At 30.6% G+C, this 22,042-nt stretch overlaps 1 protein-coding gene across 1 annotated transcript in view; it reads right to left on the bottom strand.

Annotated features, from left to right (window-relative positions):
* Positions 1 to 22,042, bottom strand: part of LOC139501276 (uncharacterized) — a 163,805-nt gene that overhangs the window by 110,271 nt on the left and 31,492 nt on the right. The window contains exons 33-65 of the mRNA XM_071290312.1: positions 21,547 to 21,719; positions 21,184 to 21,311; positions 20,624 to 20,765; positions 19,938 to 20,189; positions 19,402 to 19,444; positions 18,350 to 18,504; positions 17,967 to 18,058; positions 17,427 to 17,472; positions 16,675 to 16,929; positions 16,091 to 16,145; positions 15,573 to 15,748; positions 14,500 to 14,670; positions 13,844 to 14,071; positions 13,550 to 13,592; positions 12,758 to 12,924; positions 12,005 to 12,187; positions 11,492 to 11,710; positions 11,155 to 11,197; positions 10,349 to 10,518; positions 9,685 to 9,858; positions 7,618 to 7,833; positions 6,710 to 6,752; positions 6,163 to 6,320; positions 5,453 to 5,620; positions 4,845 to 5,109; positions 4,417 to 4,580; positions 3,859 to 4,032; positions 2,917 to 3,132; positions 2,421 to 2,463; positions 1,872 to 2,212; positions 906 to 1,130; positions 683 to 725; positions 102 to 262 (exon numbers count right to left, since the gene is read on the bottom strand). Of these exons, the coding sequence (XP_071146413.1) occupies positions 102 to 262; positions 683 to 725; positions 906 to 1,130; positions 1,872 to 2,212; positions 2,421 to 2,463; positions 2,917 to 3,132; positions 3,859 to 4,032; positions 4,417 to 4,580; positions 4,845 to 5,109; positions 5,453 to 5,620; positions 6,163 to 6,320; positions 6,710 to 6,752; positions 7,618 to 7,833; positions 9,685 to 9,858; positions 10,349 to 10,518; positions 11,155 to 11,197; positions 11,492 to 11,710; positions 12,005 to 12,187; positions 12,758 to 12,924; positions 13,550 to 13,592; positions 13,844 to 14,071; positions 14,500 to 14,670; positions 15,573 to 15,748; positions 16,091 to 16,145; positions 16,675 to 16,929; positions 17,427 to 17,472; positions 17,967 to 18,058; positions 18,350 to 18,504; positions 19,402 to 19,444; positions 19,938 to 20,189; positions 20,624 to 20,765; positions 21,184 to 21,311; positions 21,547 to 21,719 (5,132 nt within the window). The remainder of the gene's footprint in view (positions 1 to 101; positions 263 to 682; positions 726 to 905; positions 1,131 to 1,871; positions 2,213 to 2,420; positions 2,464 to 2,916; positions 3,133 to 3,858; positions 4,033 to 4,416; positions 4,581 to 4,844; positions 5,110 to 5,452; positions 5,621 to 6,162; positions 6,321 to 6,709; positions 6,753 to 7,617; positions 7,834 to 9,684; positions 9,859 to 10,348; positions 10,519 to 11,154; positions 11,198 to 11,491; positions 11,711 to 12,004; positions 12,188 to 12,757; positions 12,925 to 13,549; positions 13,593 to 13,843; positions 14,072 to 14,499; positions 14,671 to 15,572; positions 15,749 to 16,090; positions 16,146 to 16,674; positions 16,930 to 17,426; positions 17,473 to 17,966; positions 18,059 to 18,349; positions 18,505 to 19,401; positions 19,445 to 19,937; positions 20,190 to 20,623; positions 20,766 to 21,183; positions 21,312 to 21,546; positions 21,720 to 22,042) is intronic.

Consider the following 22,042-nt stretch of genomic DNA (forward strand, 5'->3'; position numbering starts at 1 on the left):
ATGCTATTTTATTTGTCTATACATTTAAAAATATAGATCTGCTAAAGGTAAAAAGTCTTATCATTCCTAATTTACAGATTTTTAAATTCCATGATAATTACCTGGTACTCCATAACTGTTATCATAATCACAAACAGGAATTGGTAGTTCTTGTCTCTTGAAGAGTTCAAAGGTTACATACTGTTGACTTCTGTCTAAGTACATACTCATGTTCAGGTCTACACGGAAATACTCATCAACTTCATTGTAGTCAACAAGGAAACTGTAATATAAATTGGCCAATATTAAAAGTCCTTGAAAAAAGGGTAAAAGTAACATAATTTTATCACCCTCTTTTAATATAGGTTTTTCAGCATTTGTACGCTTCTATTTACCCACTATTATATATTTTTGATCCGAAAATTCTTCTTTTAGTGTATTTATATCAATTTTACCGATTTAAAGCAAGACTCAGATATTTAGCATTTTAAAATAAACATGTGTTACAATGTATTGCATGTTAACCTTTTTCTGCATTTGATTTGAGCCGACACATAAAAATTATAAAAAATCAGAATTCCACATAAATGTGAAAGATTTCTTTAACAAGATACAAGCATCCTTCACTTTTTTTTTTATCAAGCAGCTCACCCCACATAGGATTAAAAATTGGACATCACTTATTATCAATGCATATACTTACTCAAATATATAGGCATCTAACAAATCCTTGGTATCTCTCTGTCCTGTAAAATAAGAATTTAAAATAAATAAAACAATTTTAACTGGGTTTCTTTTTATGTTTGATTCTTCAGGTTATATAAAAAAAACTAGAGAAAACTAATTAGAAAAATAATTAAAATCATTTTTTTCTTTTGAAATTGTACAAGTAGACAATAAAACAAGACTTCTTAAATATAACTTACCCCAGGCGTAGGTCAGGAAGTCCAAATCAATGACCAGCTTCTCTATTCCAATCTTGAATGACCTTTCACACATATTGAGGTCAAAGTAAGCATGGAGTGACTTCCTCAGTAGTGGTATATATAAACAGAAGTCGATGTAAGTACAACGTGATGAGACATATCCCTTAGGTGTGGCTATAGACAATGGAGTCAGTGCTGTTAAGTTTCCTAGTCCTCCAGGACATTCTAAAATAAAGAACAAATCCTTAATGTCAAATATCATTGTTCAGATGTTTACAAAATATTTTTTTCAGGTTAGTATTATTATGTTCAAATTTTGTCACAAATATTTGCTGTAAGCCTTCAAACTCCTTATATTGGGGAGAGGAGAAAGGACCAAAATAATGAAATTGCCTCATTTTCAAATCTTTCCATTTTTGTTTATATATAAGCAATAAGATCATATACCACATTACCTCTTATTCGAATTCTTATACATAGATGTTGATGTGAATTAACAAATTTTGAACATGACTATTGGTCATATCTAATTTACTTACAGTAATACTAAATGTATAAGTGCCCTTACAGGTAAAAGTAAATCAAACTACCGTATTTGATTGAGTATGCCCCATTTGTGTATAATCTGCACCCCCATTTCCCCCTAAATCGTTAATATTATTTATTAATCAATTAAATTTACATAATTTGGAAATGATTGAATAAAATTACTATTTTGTCATTCTAGGCCAAAGCAATGGTTCTATTCACACATACTCCTTTGAAACCTTTTTGATACAATATACTACTCAAATATCTATAACTAAATTACATGGTCATTAAGCCATGGCGCTGTCAGTTTATTTACGACTTATGAGTTCAAATGTACTACCTCTGGTATCTTTGGTCCTGTCTTTTACAACTACATGATTTTTTTTATTGCAACCACCTTTTCAACACATCAAACCATAAATAGTAAATACTCACCATCTCTCCAACCGACAGAATCTGTTGGCTGTGATTGGTACATTGGACTGTTAATGTCACACTGTGGATCTTGTAGGTATTCAGCTATACCAAGTTTCTCTAAAATCTGCTTAACTAAAATGTCTGTCAATTGGCTCTGGAGTGAAAGTCCTTGCTCAGTTAAGAAATCTGAGGCTGAGAAATTGTTAAAACTGACGCTCCAGTCACAAGCAATTTTTGGAAGATACAGGTCCTTAACAATTTCTAAGGTTATGTCACAGGCTTTTCCTTCTTCTAAACAGACACTGGCATTCATACTAACTATAAACTTCTTTTCTGCTTGTAGATCAATCACCATAAAACTACAAGAGAATTTGATGTGTCAACAAAAAGAATTACAAAACTACATTTATAAAGAAGATAAAATCATATCATTACCAGTGAAAATGAACAACATAACATGAATAAAATAAAATATAAGATCAGTTCATTTATGTTACTAAAATAAAATTTATAGTGGTTTTTAATCAAAATAGCCATTTCAAATACTTTAAAAATTATAATACTCACTCTAAAAACATGATGTTTCCTAACTTAAGGTTTTTCACCATACCTGAAAAAAGAAAATGTCATAAATTTCACATATAAACTATAGTATGAGTTATCTCAAATTTATATTATTGGTAATTCAACCACAGCTGAATATTCCCAATGCCTGTTGTGTCAAATTCTCCTATTTTCTAATTGTCAAATATCTGGAATTTCTTCTTTCCTTGGTCCCTTTAAAATTGTACAAATTGTGATGTTGGACATTTTGTGAATGGACTTGTAACACTTGTAATTTGACGTCCATTGTAAATAAGCAGAAAACTGAAACCAAGATGGCCCCTTTTTTGGTGCCATGTGACTCATATCAGGTTACTTTTTCTGGGAAAATTATTATTCAAGAAGGAGTACATCCAAAAATATATTACACATATTTTGGGATTTTTTTTGTAAAAAAAAATTTGAAATATGGAGCACTTGCATCAATGATTCTAGGTCCTACTAAGGCTAAAACACTTACCACTATCAAATGAAAAGAAGGCTTCATCCACCCCAAAATGATCTATTCCGGCCTTGATTCTGTACTGACATCCATCTAACAGGATGTAGAAGTGGAAAGACTTCTTTATAAACTCAATATCCACACAGCATTCTACACCAGTGCAGTAATCTGGTATGTGGCATGTTACAGGAATGTTGTTAGGTATCTTTGGTAGTGTTATGTCTAAGGGACATTCTGGAAAAAAAGAGGCAAAATTGTATTAGACAAATATAAACAAAAACAAGAATTGGCCATAGTATATGGATGCCCCACTATCATTTTGTATGTTCAGTGAACCGTGAAATTAGGGTTAAAACTATCATAGGGAACATGTGTATTAAGTTTCAAGTTGTTTAGACTTCCAACTTCATAAAAAACTACCTAATCCAAAAACTTTAACCTGAAGTAGGACAAACATCTGGACAAACGGACAGATAGATGCACAGACCAAAAAACATAATGCCCATAAATGGTGTATAAAAATTATAACCCGTGATATACATGTTCATTTTTTCTACATATCTAAGATATTTGGAAAAGGACATCCCTCGCCACTTTTTGACAAATTACTGCCTAATACAATTCAGGTAGCTGAAATAATTTTGAAAACAATCCTTCCCACCATGTTGTCACTGTATGATGGATTTCTCTGTTACTTATATAGTCATGTCTTATCATGAAAAATGAAGAACAGAAATAGCAGCAATTTGTTTTGAGATTTTTATCTAAACATCATACACCATTACCCTTTTTGTCCACTATAAAAACAAAATAGTCTTTTCAGGACCATAAAAAGCATGTAACACTTTTAAGGATTTAATTTGAAGCTTGATCCCATTTGAGTAAACAATATGTTGTTTCAACCTCTATTAAGTCCTCAGAACTAACTCAGAATTTATTATCTGCCTAAAATGAACTAACCTTTATTCCATCCGTCTGTTGACGGAGAGTACGGGGCACTACTCCTGCTACAGGATGGATCTTCCATGTATTGTTTTACTCCCGTTGCTTCTATGAATAGATCCGAGACATATTCTGGCATAGAGTCAAGTGCTTGGTCTACCTGATCTTTCAAGAAGTCAGTTGCTGATATGTCTGAAAAAGAATATTCATCAATTATTAAAATGGTGAAGTGAACAAACTGAATAATATTAGGTGTCTTTATGAAATTTAGTTTAAAATAAACATTTTTCACTTGCAAGGTCATAATAATTATTTCTTTGATAAAATGATTCAGATATTCAAAGTTTTTAAAATATTTCTTGTACTCGTAAATTGTTCAAATGTATACTGCGGTTTCAGTATTATAGGTGTGGGGTACCATTTTTCCCGGATTTCATTATTACAGGTAAACTATGATTTCAAATGTTGAACAAAGTATAAACTTTCAATAGGATTGTATGCAGACTGTAGCAAAAATTATCTATTGTATTTGGTCATACAAAGTATAAATATTGCCAATAGACTGCTCATACTTACTAGCTAAAGAGATTTTAGTCTCTAGATTACATAAAGGTTTTGGCAGCAGTATATCTTTCATAAGCTCCACTGTATAAAGGCATGCCTGTTTATTGTCCACACATAAAGATACCCCAACATTCAACAGAAACATCTTTTCTGTCTTCAGGTCATCAAGTGTAAACCTGTAAGTGAAGGCTTACAATAATTTCTAGTAAAACTGACACAATGAAAGGTAGTTTAAAACTAACATACATAGGTTGTACTGTCAATTCAGAATTTTTTTTCATGTATTTAAACGTGCCTACACCTTAAATTAAATTTATTTAAAGCATTGAAATGTTTTATTTTTAAAGAAACATGCCTTCAGAAAAATTAACAAGAGAAATAAAAACCAAATCTTTTCACTCAAACAAAAAAATACAAATTTATCAAAATAAAAAACTCACGTCAATCGAACAACATCCGACAGACTAACAGTTTCCTCGGTTCCAAAATCATAATCCAATAATTTCTTCTTGTATGGTAAATTTTCTATTCCAACTGAAAACTCATAGTTACAAGCATCCAAACTGATGTAAAAATTAACAGCCAGATCAAAGTCGGTTATATCTAAACAACATGTGACCCCAGTACATGTGTCCATGATACTACAGGTTAGTGGTATACTGGAACTTATTGCTTGTAACTGATATGGCAAGGGTATACTGCACTCTGAAAATAAAAAAGTTTGATATTTGAATTTGTATAAAAAAAAAATACAAAAAAATATGTAGGAAAAAACACTATAAAACAATTGTGCTTTTGGATCAGATATCATACTGTATCATTGCAAAATAAAAAAGTTCAAGTGTGTTACTTGTTGAGAAAAAAAAATTATCACTTCTCTTTGTCTCAATATATCATGAAACATTCTTATGAAGATAGAGCGTCATCCTATGCATGTTAAAGAACCCTTGCACAAACTCTTTGAGAAATCCATTGATGCCCTTTTGTAAGGCAAATTTATGGAAAATTTAGGACTAAAATCAAACAAACTCTCAAATGGTATACATACCGTTAGTCCATCCATCTACAGCTCCAGCAAATGGCGCTGCTGACCTGCTACAAGTTGGATCCTTAAGATATGGTGTAAGTCCCAGAGCTTCCAGCATCTTGTCACGAATAAGGCCTGTAACAGCTCCAGTAATACTATTCTGAGCTTTAAAGTCACTTAATGAGAAATCTAAAAAAAAAAATAGTTTAGATATATTTTTTTTTAAATTTCAAACAGGATTTTTATGAATTGTTTTATGAAAAAATGTTAAAAAGAGATGTGGTGTGTACATCTGAAAAGTAGGAACCAATCCACACTAAAAAAATAAAAAGATACCTAGTCTATAATAATAAAAAAAAAGTCTCTAGACAAATATGTCATGCAAGTTGCTGCAATAGAAAAGTTGTTAACATATTTCACAGAGAACATCAAACATCTTATATCAACCCAATATCATTATCATGAGTTTCAGTAAGACTATAACTGAAGAATAATTTTTCCAGTTCACAATGTACTTTTTGACTGTGAATGTCTTTTGTGTAACTGTTTAAGTAGAAAAAAAACCCTGCTAAAGGATTACAAAATGTCTCATGTTTATCAAAAAATAGTCAGAAGAAGAGAAAATATTAAATGTGATTTTTTTTCTTTTTCTTTCTAAAAAATTCAGCATTTCAACCTTACCTATACTCTTGATAAATCTTATGAATAATTGATATCATCTTATATCTTACCAAGGCTTGTTTGTGTCCAATCACATCCAAGTTTAGGAAGTTTGGTGTTTTCAAATACTGGTACAGAAACCAGACATGGTCCAGTTTCCTCAAAACAGACACTTAAGTTCATGTTTAACATATACTTTTTCTCAGCTTGCAAGTCATGAATGGTGTACCTATAAAGTTATAAATTCATTCTTTTTTAATTATTATAATAATAGCTTTAGACAAGGTGAAATTATTCTAAAATTAGGTTTCAAATAACCTCTTTTATTCGCTCTATTCGTACACAAAATATACAATAAACCCTGCCCCTTTATTTGAATTCTCTCCTGTACATTTTATTATAATTCCATAGTTTCTTGTAAGACAACCACTAGCTCTAACAAGTTCATATTTATATTTAGGCCTGAATGTTCATGAAATATTTTCGACGAATTAATTATTCAAATAACATTCAATCAATGAATTCAGAATGGTATCAATTACACAAGTCTGAAAAAGAGTACCTATTTATGTAAACAATCAACAATTGCTCTGAATATGGATCATAAGGTATACTTACTCCATTTTTAGGATTTTCTTTATTGACATGGTCTTTTTCTCACCTGAAAATACATGAAACATTTAAGAGGCTGTCCATGTAAATATCAGGCAAATCCTATAATATGGGTGGCACAACATAATTTTTTTCCTACTGAATTTTTGGTTCCAATGCAATGTTTATATCATACTTTAGGATATATATGTCAAAGATATTTTTGAATCAACAGTGGATGGCTCGGAAAATGATTTTAAAGTTCACTAACAAAGTAACAAAATTATGAACAAAATGAAGAGTTATCTCCCCTTTTCAATGAATTTTCAGTGCTTTCTATGTATTTTTTTTCTCTTTATTTGTTGCAGTTAATAAAAAAACAAAATTTAACTTTGAGAAAGAATGAATTTGTGATATGAAATAGATGAAAAAATTTTGAAATCAAAATATGTCATGTGCCATCCATTGCCTGGTTTTTCCATGGACACCCTCTTAAATAATAACTTTATCAAAGTCTCTATGACCCTGCCCAGTGGCATCACAAAGTAGTAAAATATAGTAGGGACGCTTTAGTAAAAATATTTGAACCCAAACCAGTATCTGTTAGTTGAAAAAAGATTTAGATATCCCCTATAATTGGTCTATTTTTTTCAGCTATTTTTTAAATTTTTAAATATTCTATTTTATTACTTCTATTTCTTATGATTAAAGTGTCATTTAGTATAACATTGTCTGATTTATGTACAATTAAAATTTATTAAACAGTTCCTTTTTCCAAATTTAAATAACAATATTTTGAAGTTTCTAAAATGACAATTCTTCAACATAAAAAAAATGGATACAATTTCATTGAGACTTCCTTAGAAATAATGATTTTGAAATAAAACTTAAAAATCCTGACTATCAAATATTCTTAAAAAAATATTCATACATACCCCATTTATAATCTATAATAGTGAAGTTGAAGGCTCGTTTCTCAATTCCAATACTCAGTTTCCAGTTACAAGCATCCAACAAGGCATAAATACGGAATGATTTACCGATCTTTCCTACATCCACACAACAATCAATACCCGTACAATAATCTGGTACGTAACAACTGACTGTTCCTCTGATCTTTGGTAAAGTCATATCAGAAGATTTTGGGCAAGCTGTAAATAATAGAATCTCATAAGTTGTGTGGTTGCTGTCTCAATGACTCTTACAATTCCTAATTACCAGTAATTCCATTTCTATTTATTTTCAAATTTTTCATGCAACTTATATGGTGTGAATGACATAATCACAGTCCTAGTATAAATATACACGTTTTACCGAAGTTATTCAAATTACAGGAAATAATTTCTCACTTCAATACAGAATAAGCTTTTTTACCAAATTTCACTGTCTGTGAAACTTTCTGTTTTCAATAAAAACCAAACGTCTACAAATTTTCAGCAATATTTTCCTAAATAATAATATTTTCTATGCTTTTTTTAAGAGAGACATTTCCTTTTTTATAGACACTGAAACGTTTTGTTAGTGACAGTTATTTAAAACAAGAGGCTCTCAAGAGCCTGAATCACTCACCTGAATTTTTTTGGTTTAATCTCATATCAATGATTATTTTGGCTTTTCAATTTATTTAAATGTTCTTTGAATCGTCCTATTTTCTTCAAAAGCAAAAAAAAAATCATTTTCTCCTATGTTCTATTTTAGCCATAGGAGCTATGTTTCTTGACATACAAGGAAATGAAATATAAAATTTATACTAGATACTCTGAAACTCTAAAACTCATTTAGCCTAAGTTTGGCTGAAATTGATACAGCAGTTTCAAAGGAGAAGATTTTTTAAAGTAAGTCAACATGATGAACAAATTGTGAAAAAAGTCTTTAAAGGGCAATAACTCCTTAAGAGGTCAATTGACAATTTTGGTCAAATTGACTTATTTGTAGATCTTACTTTGCTTAACATTTTTGCTATAAACAGTTTATCTGTATCTATAATAATATTCAAGATAATGACCAAAAACTGCAAAATTTCCTTAAAATTACCAATTAAGTGGCAGCAACCCAACAATGGTTTGTTTGATTCATCTGAAAATTTCAGGGCTGATAGATCTTGACCTAATGAACATCATTACCCCATGTCAGATTTGCTCTAAATGCTTTCGTTTTTGAGATATAAGCCAAAAACTGCATTTGACCCCTATGTTCTATTTTAAGTAACGGCGGCCATGTTTTTTGACGAATCAAAAATCGAAGCACACACTTTGTGCAGGATAATCTAAGGAACAATCATGCTAAGTTTCATCCAAATCCATTCAGCAGTTTCAGAGGAGAAGATTTTTTAAAGTTAGCAAATATGATGAACAAATTGTGAAAAATTGTCATTAAAGGACAATAACCCCTTAAGTGGTCAATTGACAATTTTGGTCATATTAACTTATTTGTAGATCTTACTTTGCTGATCATTTTTGCTGTTTACAGTTTATCTTTATCTATAATAATATTCAAGATAATGACCAAAAACTGCAAAATTTCCTTAAAATTACCAATTAAGTGGCAGCAACCCAACAATGGTTTGTTTGATTCATCTGAAAATTTCAGGGCTGATAGATCTTGACCTAATAAACATTTTTACCCCGTCAGATTTGCTCTAAATGCTTTCGTTTTTGAGATATAAGCCAAAAACTGCATTTGACCCCTATGTTCTATTTTAAGTAACAGCGGCCATGTTTTTTGACGGATCAAAAATCGAAGCACACACTTTGTGCAGGATACTCTAAGGAACAATCATGCTAAGTTTCATTCAAATCCATTCAGTAGTTTCAGAGGAGAAGATGTTTGAAAAATTGTTAACGACGACGACGACGACGGACGCCAAGTGATGAGAAAAGCTCACATGGCCTTTTAGGCCAGGTGAGCTAATAATATGATAAGACTACACTGTACATATATATGCATATTCACTCCATCAAAAAAACAGTTTTACTAAAGTTCAATATTTTTTCTCATCCTACCGTCAGCCTTCCAGCCATCCACTGCTCCAGCGTAAACTCCATCAAATCTGTCACAGGAAGGGTTGTACAAGAACTGGGTCAGTCCAAAATCATCAAATAATTTGTTGGCCAGAGCTGTGGACAATGACTGCCCTGCTTCTAATCCTTTGTCCTTGACCCAATCAACCAGAGAGTCTAAAATAAAAAAACATAAAATATAAATTACGATGCCATGAGATCATTATCTGATCATAGCTATATGATAATTTTCAAAGGAAAAACCATGCTTTGCTGTTAAAGATGCATCAACAAGCAATAAAACTTAAGCAGATACTGTCTGAATAATTCATAATATTGTTCTCAACTACATAATAAAATGAATCAGACATTTTGTGTTCCCTTAGGTTTTTGTCTCATTGATGAATAACTCATATCTCCCTTTATTCACTAGATCATCTTTCATTTTAAAAAGAAATTAAAAAAAAGGTTTGTGCTAGGGTCTTTGCAATGTTATACATTGTTTCAGGTGTGAGCTTGTATTGTAAGGAACATTTCACTGGCACAATTAACATACATAGCTCCATGTCTACAAAAAAATTATACATCTCTTGTTCCAGCTTTTAATATGGTAAATATAGCATGTATATATGTTATTAATGGGATATTATATGAATAATAGACATACTTGTATCTCCTGTCCATCCACTCATGTCCAGATCACAAAGAGGCTGAGGAAATTTCTGTTGTATCAAGATGTCAAAGTTGAATTGACACTCTGTGTTCACGTCCAAACAAATAGACATTGACATATCCACAATTAACTTCTTCTCAAACAATAACTGATCAACTGTAAATCTATCAGCAGAAAGTTTCAATATCTTTTAAAATATGCATTGTATTTTCATAAAATTTCATGTTATAAGTATCTATTCATTCTAGTCATTCATTATTGTTTTGTTATGTTTTTTGTTTTTTTCTTTATTGTATTATTCTGACTACTTGAAACATATCTTGTGATGTTTACTTCTGAATATTTGTTCTTGATATATGTCATTAAAATATTCTAATATCAATTCTGATTGGACGATTTAGGAAATGTCATGGCTTCAACTCCATCATGTATGTCATCAGAGTACTTGATCTTTTCATTTAGAGTCATATTCAGCTCACAAGATTACCATTTTCGATGACATTAGAAGGGAGATAATTTAAGGATGAAGGGAGATCATTTAAATATATCTCTGTTTAACCAACAATAGTAGCGAACTCCATCACAGATTTTAAAGGGATTTTTCAACATCCTAAATCTTGCTAGTGTTTGTTGTCTCTAAATCTATTCTCAGGGTCATTTTAAGCTTTTCACAGATATGTGGGTATATCTATTAAAATATATAATGATCTTTACAAGTATTTTGTTTTTAACCCAAACATTTGTTTTTTTAATCAAGACAATTTTGCTTCGACATAATAAAACAATACATGACAACTTACTTTATTTTGATGACATTTTGCAGTGGAACAACAATTTCTTTGCCTGTTATAGTAAGAAAAAAAAGCTAGCTATGTATTGAAAATAAGGTTAATATTTGACCACTATTAAAAATATTGCCAAATTATAATTACCTTTAACAGAAGATCAGAATTTTACCAGTTGATTATTCTATTTCATAATTTTAGTTCATATCACAAAAAATAAATTGCTCGCTTATATTTTATTGTTTTATGCAACTATTTTTAAATAAAATATGAAAAATAAAAATAAGTATTGACAATTGAAAAAGTTAATTGTTTTATCAGACTTAAAATATAATTCACTGCAATTACTTACCCCACAAATCACCGAAATCTAAGATTTTATATTCAAAGGAAAGTTTTTCTATTCCTCCTCTGATGATGTAACTACAGGTATCAATATACAGGTAAGCATGTAACGAGATATCCAGGTAGTCGTAGTGGAAACAACAATCTAGTCCAGTACAATAGTCTGGTATATAACAGTTCATAGGTACCGTTATGTTAGGAGGACTGATTATGTCCAAGGGACAGGCTAAAAAAAAACATGTTTTTATTAATTAATTTATCACAAGATTTTATTATTTCAATCTTAATTAAAAAATAAAAAAAAATAATTTAAAAAAAAAAAAAATTTCTCATCACCTGTATAATGCATGTTGTAAATTTTCATACTAAGGAAAAAAAATTGCAGATAACAAAAAAAGTGTACTTTTCTGAGTTCAACTTGCAAAAAAAAATGGATAAATTTGCTTCCCTGTAAATATTAATGGCTTCCCATAATGTTTAAAAATTTAAGTAAAAATAAGTATCTGTAAACAGGACTTACTGTTTTTCCATCCATATTCTGAAGGTTGATACACATCAGCAGTACGGGAACATCCAGGATCATCCATCATATCATCCAGGCCTAGCTGTTGTAGCAATAGCTGGGCCACATTCTTAGCCAATATTCCAGTAAAGTCTGTCAGGTTAATTCCTAACTGAGCACCCCAGTCAATGGCTGAGAAATCTGAAGAAAATTTTTTATGTTTTCTTCATTCTTTTTTAATTTTTTAATTCAATTCAATTCAATGATTATTGGAAAGAGCACAATAGAGGCATGATCCAAATACTTCATAATACTTTAAGAAACAAAAATTTCAAATATGCAACTTAATTTAATAAAATATGTTAAAGTAAATTCTAAGTATAACTTCCTAGAGATGTACCATTAGTATTATTAACTAAGTTAGTGGATGTAAATCAAGTGATATACTGTCCCAAATTGAGTACACCTAGTGGTAACAGTTCATGCTCCCAGTGTATTCAGTAAAGTTATAAAAACACAAATCATTACAAGAAACTTAAACTTAAAAGTATTCTGGAGTTGGTTTTATAAAAACACTTAAGACTAAGATTGATCATAACTTGCCATAAGTCATGAACAATTCAGTGTATTAACAATCAATCTTGGTTGTAATAAAATTGAGAATGGAAATGGGAAATATGTCGAAGAGACAACAACCCTCAGCTGGCCCCTAAATAAAATTGTTATGTTTTTTTGTGAAACTATCCCCTGTAATTTAATCTTTTGACTTACTTGACAAACTCATTGTAGCCGTCATGTCACAGAATGGCTGAGGAATTTCACTTCCAACCATCATTGGGAAGGTTAAGCATTGGTCTGGTTCGCTTTCATCAAAACACACACTGGCCGATAAATCCACAATGAATTTCTTCTCATTAGGTGGTTTCTTCATTATAAGTCTGTAAAAAAGTCATCGAATTCTTTTAAAATTAATTTATAATTCTTTGCAATATCTGTGTATTTTTTTTTTTCATTGGCTAAAATTTGACATGAATTCAACAATTGACATGTCTACGGCAGCAATTTTCCAGGATTCACAAATGTTCAATCAATACAATAAAATTGAAAAACATAAAAACCCTCAAAAACTTACTCATTAAATATTTTATCTAACCAATGAGGGACAACAATAGTGTACAATTAACCAATGAGGGACAACCGTAGTGTACAATAACTTTGTTTGAATCAATTTCTGAAATTCTTGATACATACATTAACAAATGAAAACAAAATTCATCACTTTATGACAACCATCCAACAACTTACATGCTTTTGAATTGAAAACACCACTGTTGAATAATGGTTGTTTCAGACAGTTATAATTGGTTATTATTGCGAGTATCTGTGATCTCAACTTGCTAAAGAGAATTAACAAGATATAAAATGTTGGTCTTATTATTGTCTTATTATCTTACTTTATAATTCAATATCATCTATCAGGATATAAGTCTCATAAAAAGCTAAATATCTTATAAAATACATAAAATAGAGTTGTATTATATAGTTTGTCTGTGCGATACTTACGTTATCTTGACAATGTCTTCAATATTTAGCGTCCATGGTTTTCCTAAAAGTAAATATCAACAATTATAATATATTACAAATACTAAGAAAACAGATCAAAGGTTATAAAATTTATAAAAGGTCTACTGATCGTGATTTTATTTAAGTTTTTAGGATTTAGAATAAAAAAAAAATATCGGTGAAAACAAATTATTCAAAACTGTAGAGTTCCATAACAATTTGTTTTCATGCATTAAAAAAATCACCAAAATAAAATGATGTGCTATTAAAATAAATCATCATGCAGATACATACCCCATTCATAACTGTCAATTCCACCTTCAAACAATGACAGATTCACATTCATATTGTTGATACCAAATGATATACTATATTCACATGCGTTAATCAGGAAATACGGGTGAACAGTCAGTCCAATGAATGGTATCTCAGCACAACAATCTATACCGCTACAGGTTTCAGTTATCATACATGTCATTGGACCATTAATTTCAGGCAGCTTGGAAATACTTAATGGACACACTGTAAAGAAATAGTTAAACAATCAATCATCAATATCATAATCATTCATCAAAAAGTACAATCAAGAATCTCCATTTCAAAATCTGATCTATTGTGGGTTTATTTGATTTTAAGTATAAACAATGAAATTAACAAAAAAGCCTTCAGATTCTGACAAGGTTAATTGTTTATGGGGTGGTATTGATATTTTATCAATATAATAGAGTTTTAAACAACTGTCATACAAGTGGGAAGTTTAGCTAGTTAAATTATTCATATAAAGACAAATGCAAAATAACCTTTCAATCATTCATAATTAAAAAAAATGCAAAATACCTATTCAATCATTCATGAAAAGTTTTATTTGGTCACTGAGTGAAAATTGTTTCATTGGCAATCATACAACATCTCCTTATTTTTATATCTATAAATAAACTGATTTAACTTACTATTATTCCATCCGACTACACTAGGATCATAGATTCCACGTTTACGATCACATTTGGTTTTGAAGAAATCAGTCAGTCCAACCTGTTCTAGTAGATATTGTACAGCTCCCTGGGCCAGCTGTTGTCCTGCCTCATACCCAATATCCTTTGCCAGTTGAGAAAAAGAAATATCTGGAAAAAAAGGGTAAAAAATCATGGAATTTAACATATCATGAAATGCCTATTAAACACAGAAAGTTAATTTCTTTAAGTAATTCATTATTTTCTTAATCGATAAACAGACTAAAATGTTTGTATATCAAATCTGAAAAAAGTGTGATGAAAACTTTGTACTCTCAACAGATTTAAAAATTCAAAGTATCAGCAAATAGGAAGAAGGTATCTGACAGATCTAACTCATCACTGTCAAGCTGCTAACAAACTATGAAATCATTCTGTAGAGCAGTTTCTTAGAAAAGCATAACAAAATTGCTTGTTGGATAATTTTAATATAGCCAACATTTGTCATCATATACTGTAAATCATTTTCAGCTCTATACCTATTCAGCCAACTTTTCTGCCCTTTATTTTCATGGTTTTCTTATCTTTTTCTTTTATGTATTTGTATAAGGGAAGACCAAATTCTTAAACATTTATGGATGATTTATATTCCCTTTATTTATTTTATTCTCACGAATGTTGCAAAAACAAATTGCTTGTGAAAATGTTTATAGATATAATTATCGCTATTTTGTGCATTTTACCTTCAATCTTTTTTTGTGATAATTTTTCATATCATGCTACTCGCTTGAGATGGAAAATTATCGCTAGAAACTAAGGAGGCATGTGACGTTGCTAATGAAATTGACATGAAATTGACAAAGGCGTCATAGGTAAAATAGTGATAAACATATTATCATTGGTCATCTCAACTCGATTGCATTTCTCGCCTTCGACGTCCCAGCTTAAGTGAGAAAATCAATCTCGTTGAGATGATCAACGATAATCTATAAATATAAATGAAAAAGTGATGGCAATTGAATTCAATTGGCGTTTAATACAAAATACTAATGAAAACTAGTATGACAACTTACTGCTAAGTATATTTGTTAGGTTTCTGGAACAGAGAGGAACTTGTTGGCTCTTTAGTAAGTGAAATCCATCAGGCGTAGGTGCACAAAATGGCTCATTGTCATCAAATGGAATACAAATCGTCACTATAGTATCAATGATGAATCCTTCTCCACCTCCCATTTTACTTATGGTGTACCTAACAAAAGAAAGATATTGTTTAAATTATATGTTGGATTAAAATGAAGCAATATCGCTACAGAGAAGTCAATATGATCCATTTATATACTTTTTATCCCTCCATATCACTATTATTTCAAAGGGGCATAACTCTCCAAAAATGTAATAGATACATGCTTACTTTCTATTTCAACTGAGATATAGCAGATGCAACCCTTTCACATATAATTTTATGAAACTTCCATGAGAAATGTTGATGCATAAGCATTCATAATGTTGATTTTCCACATTGGATCAATATTTTCAAGGGGACATCACTCTCCCAAAATATTGAAAATAGTGTTTTATACAAAGTACTTACAAAATTTTAACAGGTGCTGGATCACCATCACCAATGGTCAGTTCTTTCTGTGTACCTATAAAATGTTACAAATATTCATACAAATATACCTATATTTTAACAAATATCTAAAACTTGGATGGCATTTCTTATGAAAGAATAAAGACAGATTTATAAAATAAGTTTTTATCACAAACATCAAAAAGGTCACCATAGGAATTTCTAAGAAGGGCAAGCTCTCTTAAATTATAACATAGAAAAGATCCCTTACAAAAAAAACTCACAAAAAACATGGTTCTTGCCTGCAGTTTAGACATATGTTCTTGTCCTCAATCTAGATATATTCTTGCTATAAGTCTACATATGTTCTTGCCCAAAGTCTAGATATGTTCTTTGCCTATTACATCTAGAAATGCTCTTGCCCAGTCTAAATATATTTTTTTCCCCTTAATAAGGAGTAAAACTTTTCACAATAAACACATAAACATTTTCAATATCATGCTAAAGAATTAAGAAAGCTGTAAAAATCTTACCCCAAGCATACTCAAAGAGAGTCTTAAAAATCTTACCCCAAGCATACTCAAAGAAAGCTGTAAAAATCTTACCCCAAGCATACTCAAAGAGAGTCTTCTTGTAAGTCCAGGTTCCAAATCCAACATCAATGGTAAAGTCACATGGACTCATTTTAAACCAGAATGGAACAGAGTAGGCTATTACTCTGCCTCCTAAAGCTGCTGGTAATGTAAATTTAACATCTATACAACAGTCTAATCCGAAACAGTTATCAGGCATCTCACAGGTTACAAGATGTTTTACAGAAGTTGGTAGATATGATTTTACATCAATATTCCATGGACAATCTAGATAAATGGAAAATTATATATGCAATTTAAAGAATCTCTAAAGTTTAGCAGTAATGTAACATACATGTATATGTTATCAAAGAAGGTTCAATGATAACTTAAATTTCTACCTTCCCATTCAGTTGTTAGTTGTGGGGTATAAAAAAAACACTCTCAATTTGTAAGTCGTCATTATAAGGTAATGTACAAAAAATTAACTCCAACTTCCACAAACATCATAAAAAAAAAATCTATTCAACTATTATAACTCTGTGAAAAGTCAACAGACCTGATAGAATGGCAATCTCAATCAGTAATTCATAATTATACATAAATTTACCAAAAAATTAAAAATAACTAGAGGCAGAATGAAAAAAAAATCTGCTTGATTAAAAAAAAATAGATGGGTTGTATGAAGAACATTAGTAACATTTTATGTCACAAGCCATTCAGTGGGAGGACATTAAAATGTTGTAATTAAACTTCAACAAAACAAAAAAATAATATTTGCATACCGGTTGGTCCTGGAGGTACTGTACAGCTTCCTTTCTGGAATATAGTCTAAAACAGAAAATGAAAAAATATATTGCTGCAAATTTATTCAGATGGATTCATTATTATTCTTTAGGAACCAATTTCATGGATCTTGTTGATAAACGATAAATAAAAAGTTCAAACTTTTTATAGGCTTATATACAGTATTCTGCAAAACCATGAAAATACAAATTTTCCTCAATCTATGGAAATTAGTAAGCACATAATATTTGAAGCCACAGTAATACATCTATATTTCTAAATACATTTATCTTATTGATACAAGATCTTTAGACTAATTTTATGTTTTTATAGCAAATAAAATTTTTTGTTGATGTAAAAGATCACTAAATTTTACCCATATTACCCATATATATTTTTCTGTTATCAGTTTAATGGAATGATGAAATGACCAAATGACCTATGCCAAAAAAACTGGCATTTGCTCTGTGGCGTCAAAATATTTTCAAGAACGTGTCTTATTTCTTTAATACAGGACATAGTTGGTGTATCCTACTTACGTCTAATTTCAACATCCTGAGAATGAGGTCAAATGCCTCAGCTGTAATGGCTCCTCCCAAAGTTTTAGCAAAGTCTGCTAATGCTCCACCACCTAAAAAACAGGAAAACTAATCATAAAATATCTAAGGGTTTTCATATTTATTGATTTGGTGTCTTTTTTTACATAAAACTCAATTAATTCATACAAATTTTTTTACTTCTAATTTAATAACAAACTTAGTAAAAGTTGCATTATGTAAACTATTTTCTTAATCTACTGATTTTTAACTGTTTTGGTTCATAAATAAACTTTCTTTTAGTATTGTCTCCTTTTTTTGGTTGTAACAGAAATAAATTGTATTTACTCCCATGTCCCATCTTTCATTTTGGTCATGCAACTTACCTGGTAATGTAAAATTTTCATTACAAAGAGGAATGGGCACTTCATAATCTGTTATGAAATACTCGTCAATGACACAGTCTCCTGCTATACAAATCCTGAGTCCAAAGTTAACAATGAATACTTTCTTTACATCAGCATCACGGTCTATCTTGATCCTGCAAAAGAAAAGTCATTTCTTTAAATTTCTATATTTTTTTTAATACATTTAAAATACTGTTAAAAAAAAAATTTGTTGTCCCTAAGAAAAACTTATTATATAAAAGAAAATGCTTATTGTCACATTGAACTACATGGGGGGGGGGGGGGGGGGGGGGGGGGGGGATACCAAACACAATTTAAAAAGTTGGTATGTTTGATTTTTAAAGATATCCCCCCCATGTAGTTCAATGTGACAATAGTATGAAATTCAAAACAGTGTAGCTGTGGCCATTGATTGACACATTAAAATCATTCATTGACTGGGACAATTTAGGTGAACGTTTGTATGTAACGACCAATGCTCACTATGTACTTTTTAAAGACACTTAAACTATGGGGTCACCAAAGGTTCTCAACACCTAAATAAAGTAATTCGAAAAATTAATCAGAAATAACACGATATTTTGATTTATATCAATTATATAAATCAAAACACAAAGGTTATTCCTGATTAATTTTTCGAATTATTTTATAATTAAAGGCGTTAAGAAACCTTTGTTGACCCCACAGTTTAAATGTCTATCGTAGGTACGTCATGAACAGTGGTTGTTACAGACAAACGTTCACGTAAATTGTCCCAGTCAATGGATGATTTTGATGGGTCAATCAATGGCCACAGCTACACTGTTTTGAATTTCATACTAAGCAAAAAAACTTGTGTTTGGTATCTCCAAAAGTGTTCTGGGGAGAGGGAGTACTTATGCACTAAAAAATGTTTAGCAAAAATATGTGAATTTACAACGGAAGATGTGTCTTATCCACCAGCTTTAAATGATATGGAGAAATTAAGATATGCATGTTATAAGATTTGAACCTCAAAAACCACACAGAAAATAAAACGAATAAATACTTACATCACCTTTATCTCAGGTGTTATTTCAAGTAATTCTTCCTTTCCTAAAAAAAATAAATTATAACATTAAATTTTTATATGTGTAAATAAATTGCTAAATATTATATATGCATGAGCATCTTAAATCATATAGCAAAAATTATCTGAAATCAATTTGTAAAAATCTGAAATTTATCTATAATGAAACTTGATTTTATCCAATCTCAATCTCCTGAGTATACAAATATCATTACTGACAAAAAAAAATTATTAACCATTTAAAATTAAGCTTACTCCCACAAAGCATCCTGCATATATTAAATACAGAGATGTCCTTAAATGCAGGTATTTCTTTAGTTCAGAAAACAGAAGATGAGTACAGTGCATCACCTTCTGTAAAAACCTCGTCTAAAAAAAAAACAGTTCATAAATTTCTTTTAAGTATATTTCTTCACTGTGTATCGTTTATACAACATTCCCCATTCATAAGAATTCAGAAAAAACTGTCATTCCCATTTTTCAAAACCAGTGTAAAGGATGAAGTAACATAACACATACCCCATTCATAAGAAATCAGAATAAACTGCCTTTCCCATTTCTCAAAACCAGCATAAAGGATAAATTTACAGGGATCCAGTTCCACGTAGGCTTTCAATGCTTTGGTGTAGTCTATGGCCTTGATGGTTACATCAGCACAGGCATCAAATCTCATACAGTTTGGCGACATTTGGTAGTAAAGATGTTTCTTCAGTGTGGGGTTGGTTATAGCAGGGAGAGATAGGGTTTTGTTGAATAGTGCTATGTAACAGCCTGAAAAAAAGAAACATTGCATTATGGGAAGTGTTGATTTTTATTAGACATGATAAGGAAAAAAATATTCATACAAGTCTCAATTCTGATTATTTACTTAGAAATTTTAACATTTCTTCACCTACAAATTTTAACATTTTGTTAACCTCCATGATGTGCTAAATTCTAATTGAAAGCACAATAAGAAGCTAGTACCTTCATATGATTTTCTTATTTCAAAAGCCATATTAATGTACAAAATTGCTCAAATAAAAAATAAATTGACCACAGCTAAAATTTTGATTTGAAGAAGATGTCTGAAAAATCATTGAAATCTAGTCACTAGTTGACTTATTGAAGACACAACGTGTCGACAGACAAATAATTGCCACAACGATCAGTATCAACCGTTTGCTTTACTCAATGAGTTAATATCAAGAAATGGTCTTTCTTACTTCTATCATACAGCTCATATCTGGAATTAAGAGCTAGTCTTGTACCAGTGGTGTCTAGGTCTGCATCAATCATCTTGCCTTTAAGTATAGCCAATGTCATATTTTCTGGTCTGGGACAAGGTCCTGTCGCAGAAAGTAAATCCTGAAAAAAGATATCAAGGTATATTTACTGGAGTGAATAGTTTGCATCGGCTAATCCTGAAACTTGATTTGTTGCCTAGACAGGGAATATGGACTCATAATCCTGGTCTGTGCCCTATATCCCCTTTGCCTGAAGGCAGAAGTGCAAATTAAAATTTTCCTTTGAATCTGATACAGTTAAACCTGCTTCGTCAAACTTTATATTTCAGCCCCCTAATGTAAATAATGATGTTTCATTTTATGATCAGCAAAAAATCAAGCTTATCTTTAAAAATTTATCATAAGCACATCTACTTATTTCAATTTTCTATAATTTGGATGATTACAGGAAATTTACAGATAAAAAAGATCTTTCATAAACAATACAGAAAAAGATGTCATTTCAAATTGTGATAGATTTTCTCTAAAAAAATACTTACTGCAGGTAAACCAAGAGCAGCCAATGCCTCTTCAGCTAGATTGCCTGCCAACTGCTTAGCTGCCTTTTTGCCTGCCTGTTTTAGTCTTTCCAATACAGCCTCCTTACTAAAGTATGTTGCCCAGTTTACTGCAATTATAAATTACTCCAATAAATATAAGTCTAAAAAAGGTCACATGAAATGGTTCAGTGTAAAATATGTTGCCTGCTGATTCTTGTACCATAACTCAAAATAATATTTCCACACCAAATTTTTTGAGGTATCATCCACATATCTTTACTTTTTCACTATCATTGACTTGAAGGTCACCTATTGTCAGGTCACAAATAACTTCCATTTGGATAAAATATTTCAGTCACTTACTATCAGGCCATGAGTAACTTCCATTAGGATAACAGATTGGTAATGGTAAGACAGCTTGATCCAGTAGGTTGATAGTAACCAAACAATTTTCTTCGTCAGGGTAAGATCCCGGTTCACAGAGACCACCTCCAAATGTTGCAACAGTTTCCAAGTCTGTCTTCTCTATCTTTAAGCTAAATATATATGAAAAATATATTGTTATCATACTTTTAATTCATTTAATCAAAACAAAGTATTTCTAATTTTTTACTACAATAAAAATCATCTACACTAGTTTCATACCTTTGATTGTATTCTTTGGGGTCATGATTTAAAATTCAGGATCAAATGTTAGGTCTTTAAGCCACATTTTATGACTATGTTCAAACAAATCCTCCCTCTTTTTCTAACTTTCAAGGCAAGCCAAATGAAGATCAATTTAGGCAACAACAAAATTTATTTTCACATTTTCAGCCATTAAAGTTCTTTGTATACCTGTCTTATAATTTTATACTCA

Source organism: Mytilus edulis, chromosome 13 (genome assembly GCF_963676685.1).
Source record: "Mytilus edulis chromosome 13, xbMytEdul2.2, whole genome shotgun sequence".
NCBI lineage: Eukaryota > Metazoa > Mollusca > Bivalvia > Mytilida > Mytilidae > Mytilus > Mytilus edulis.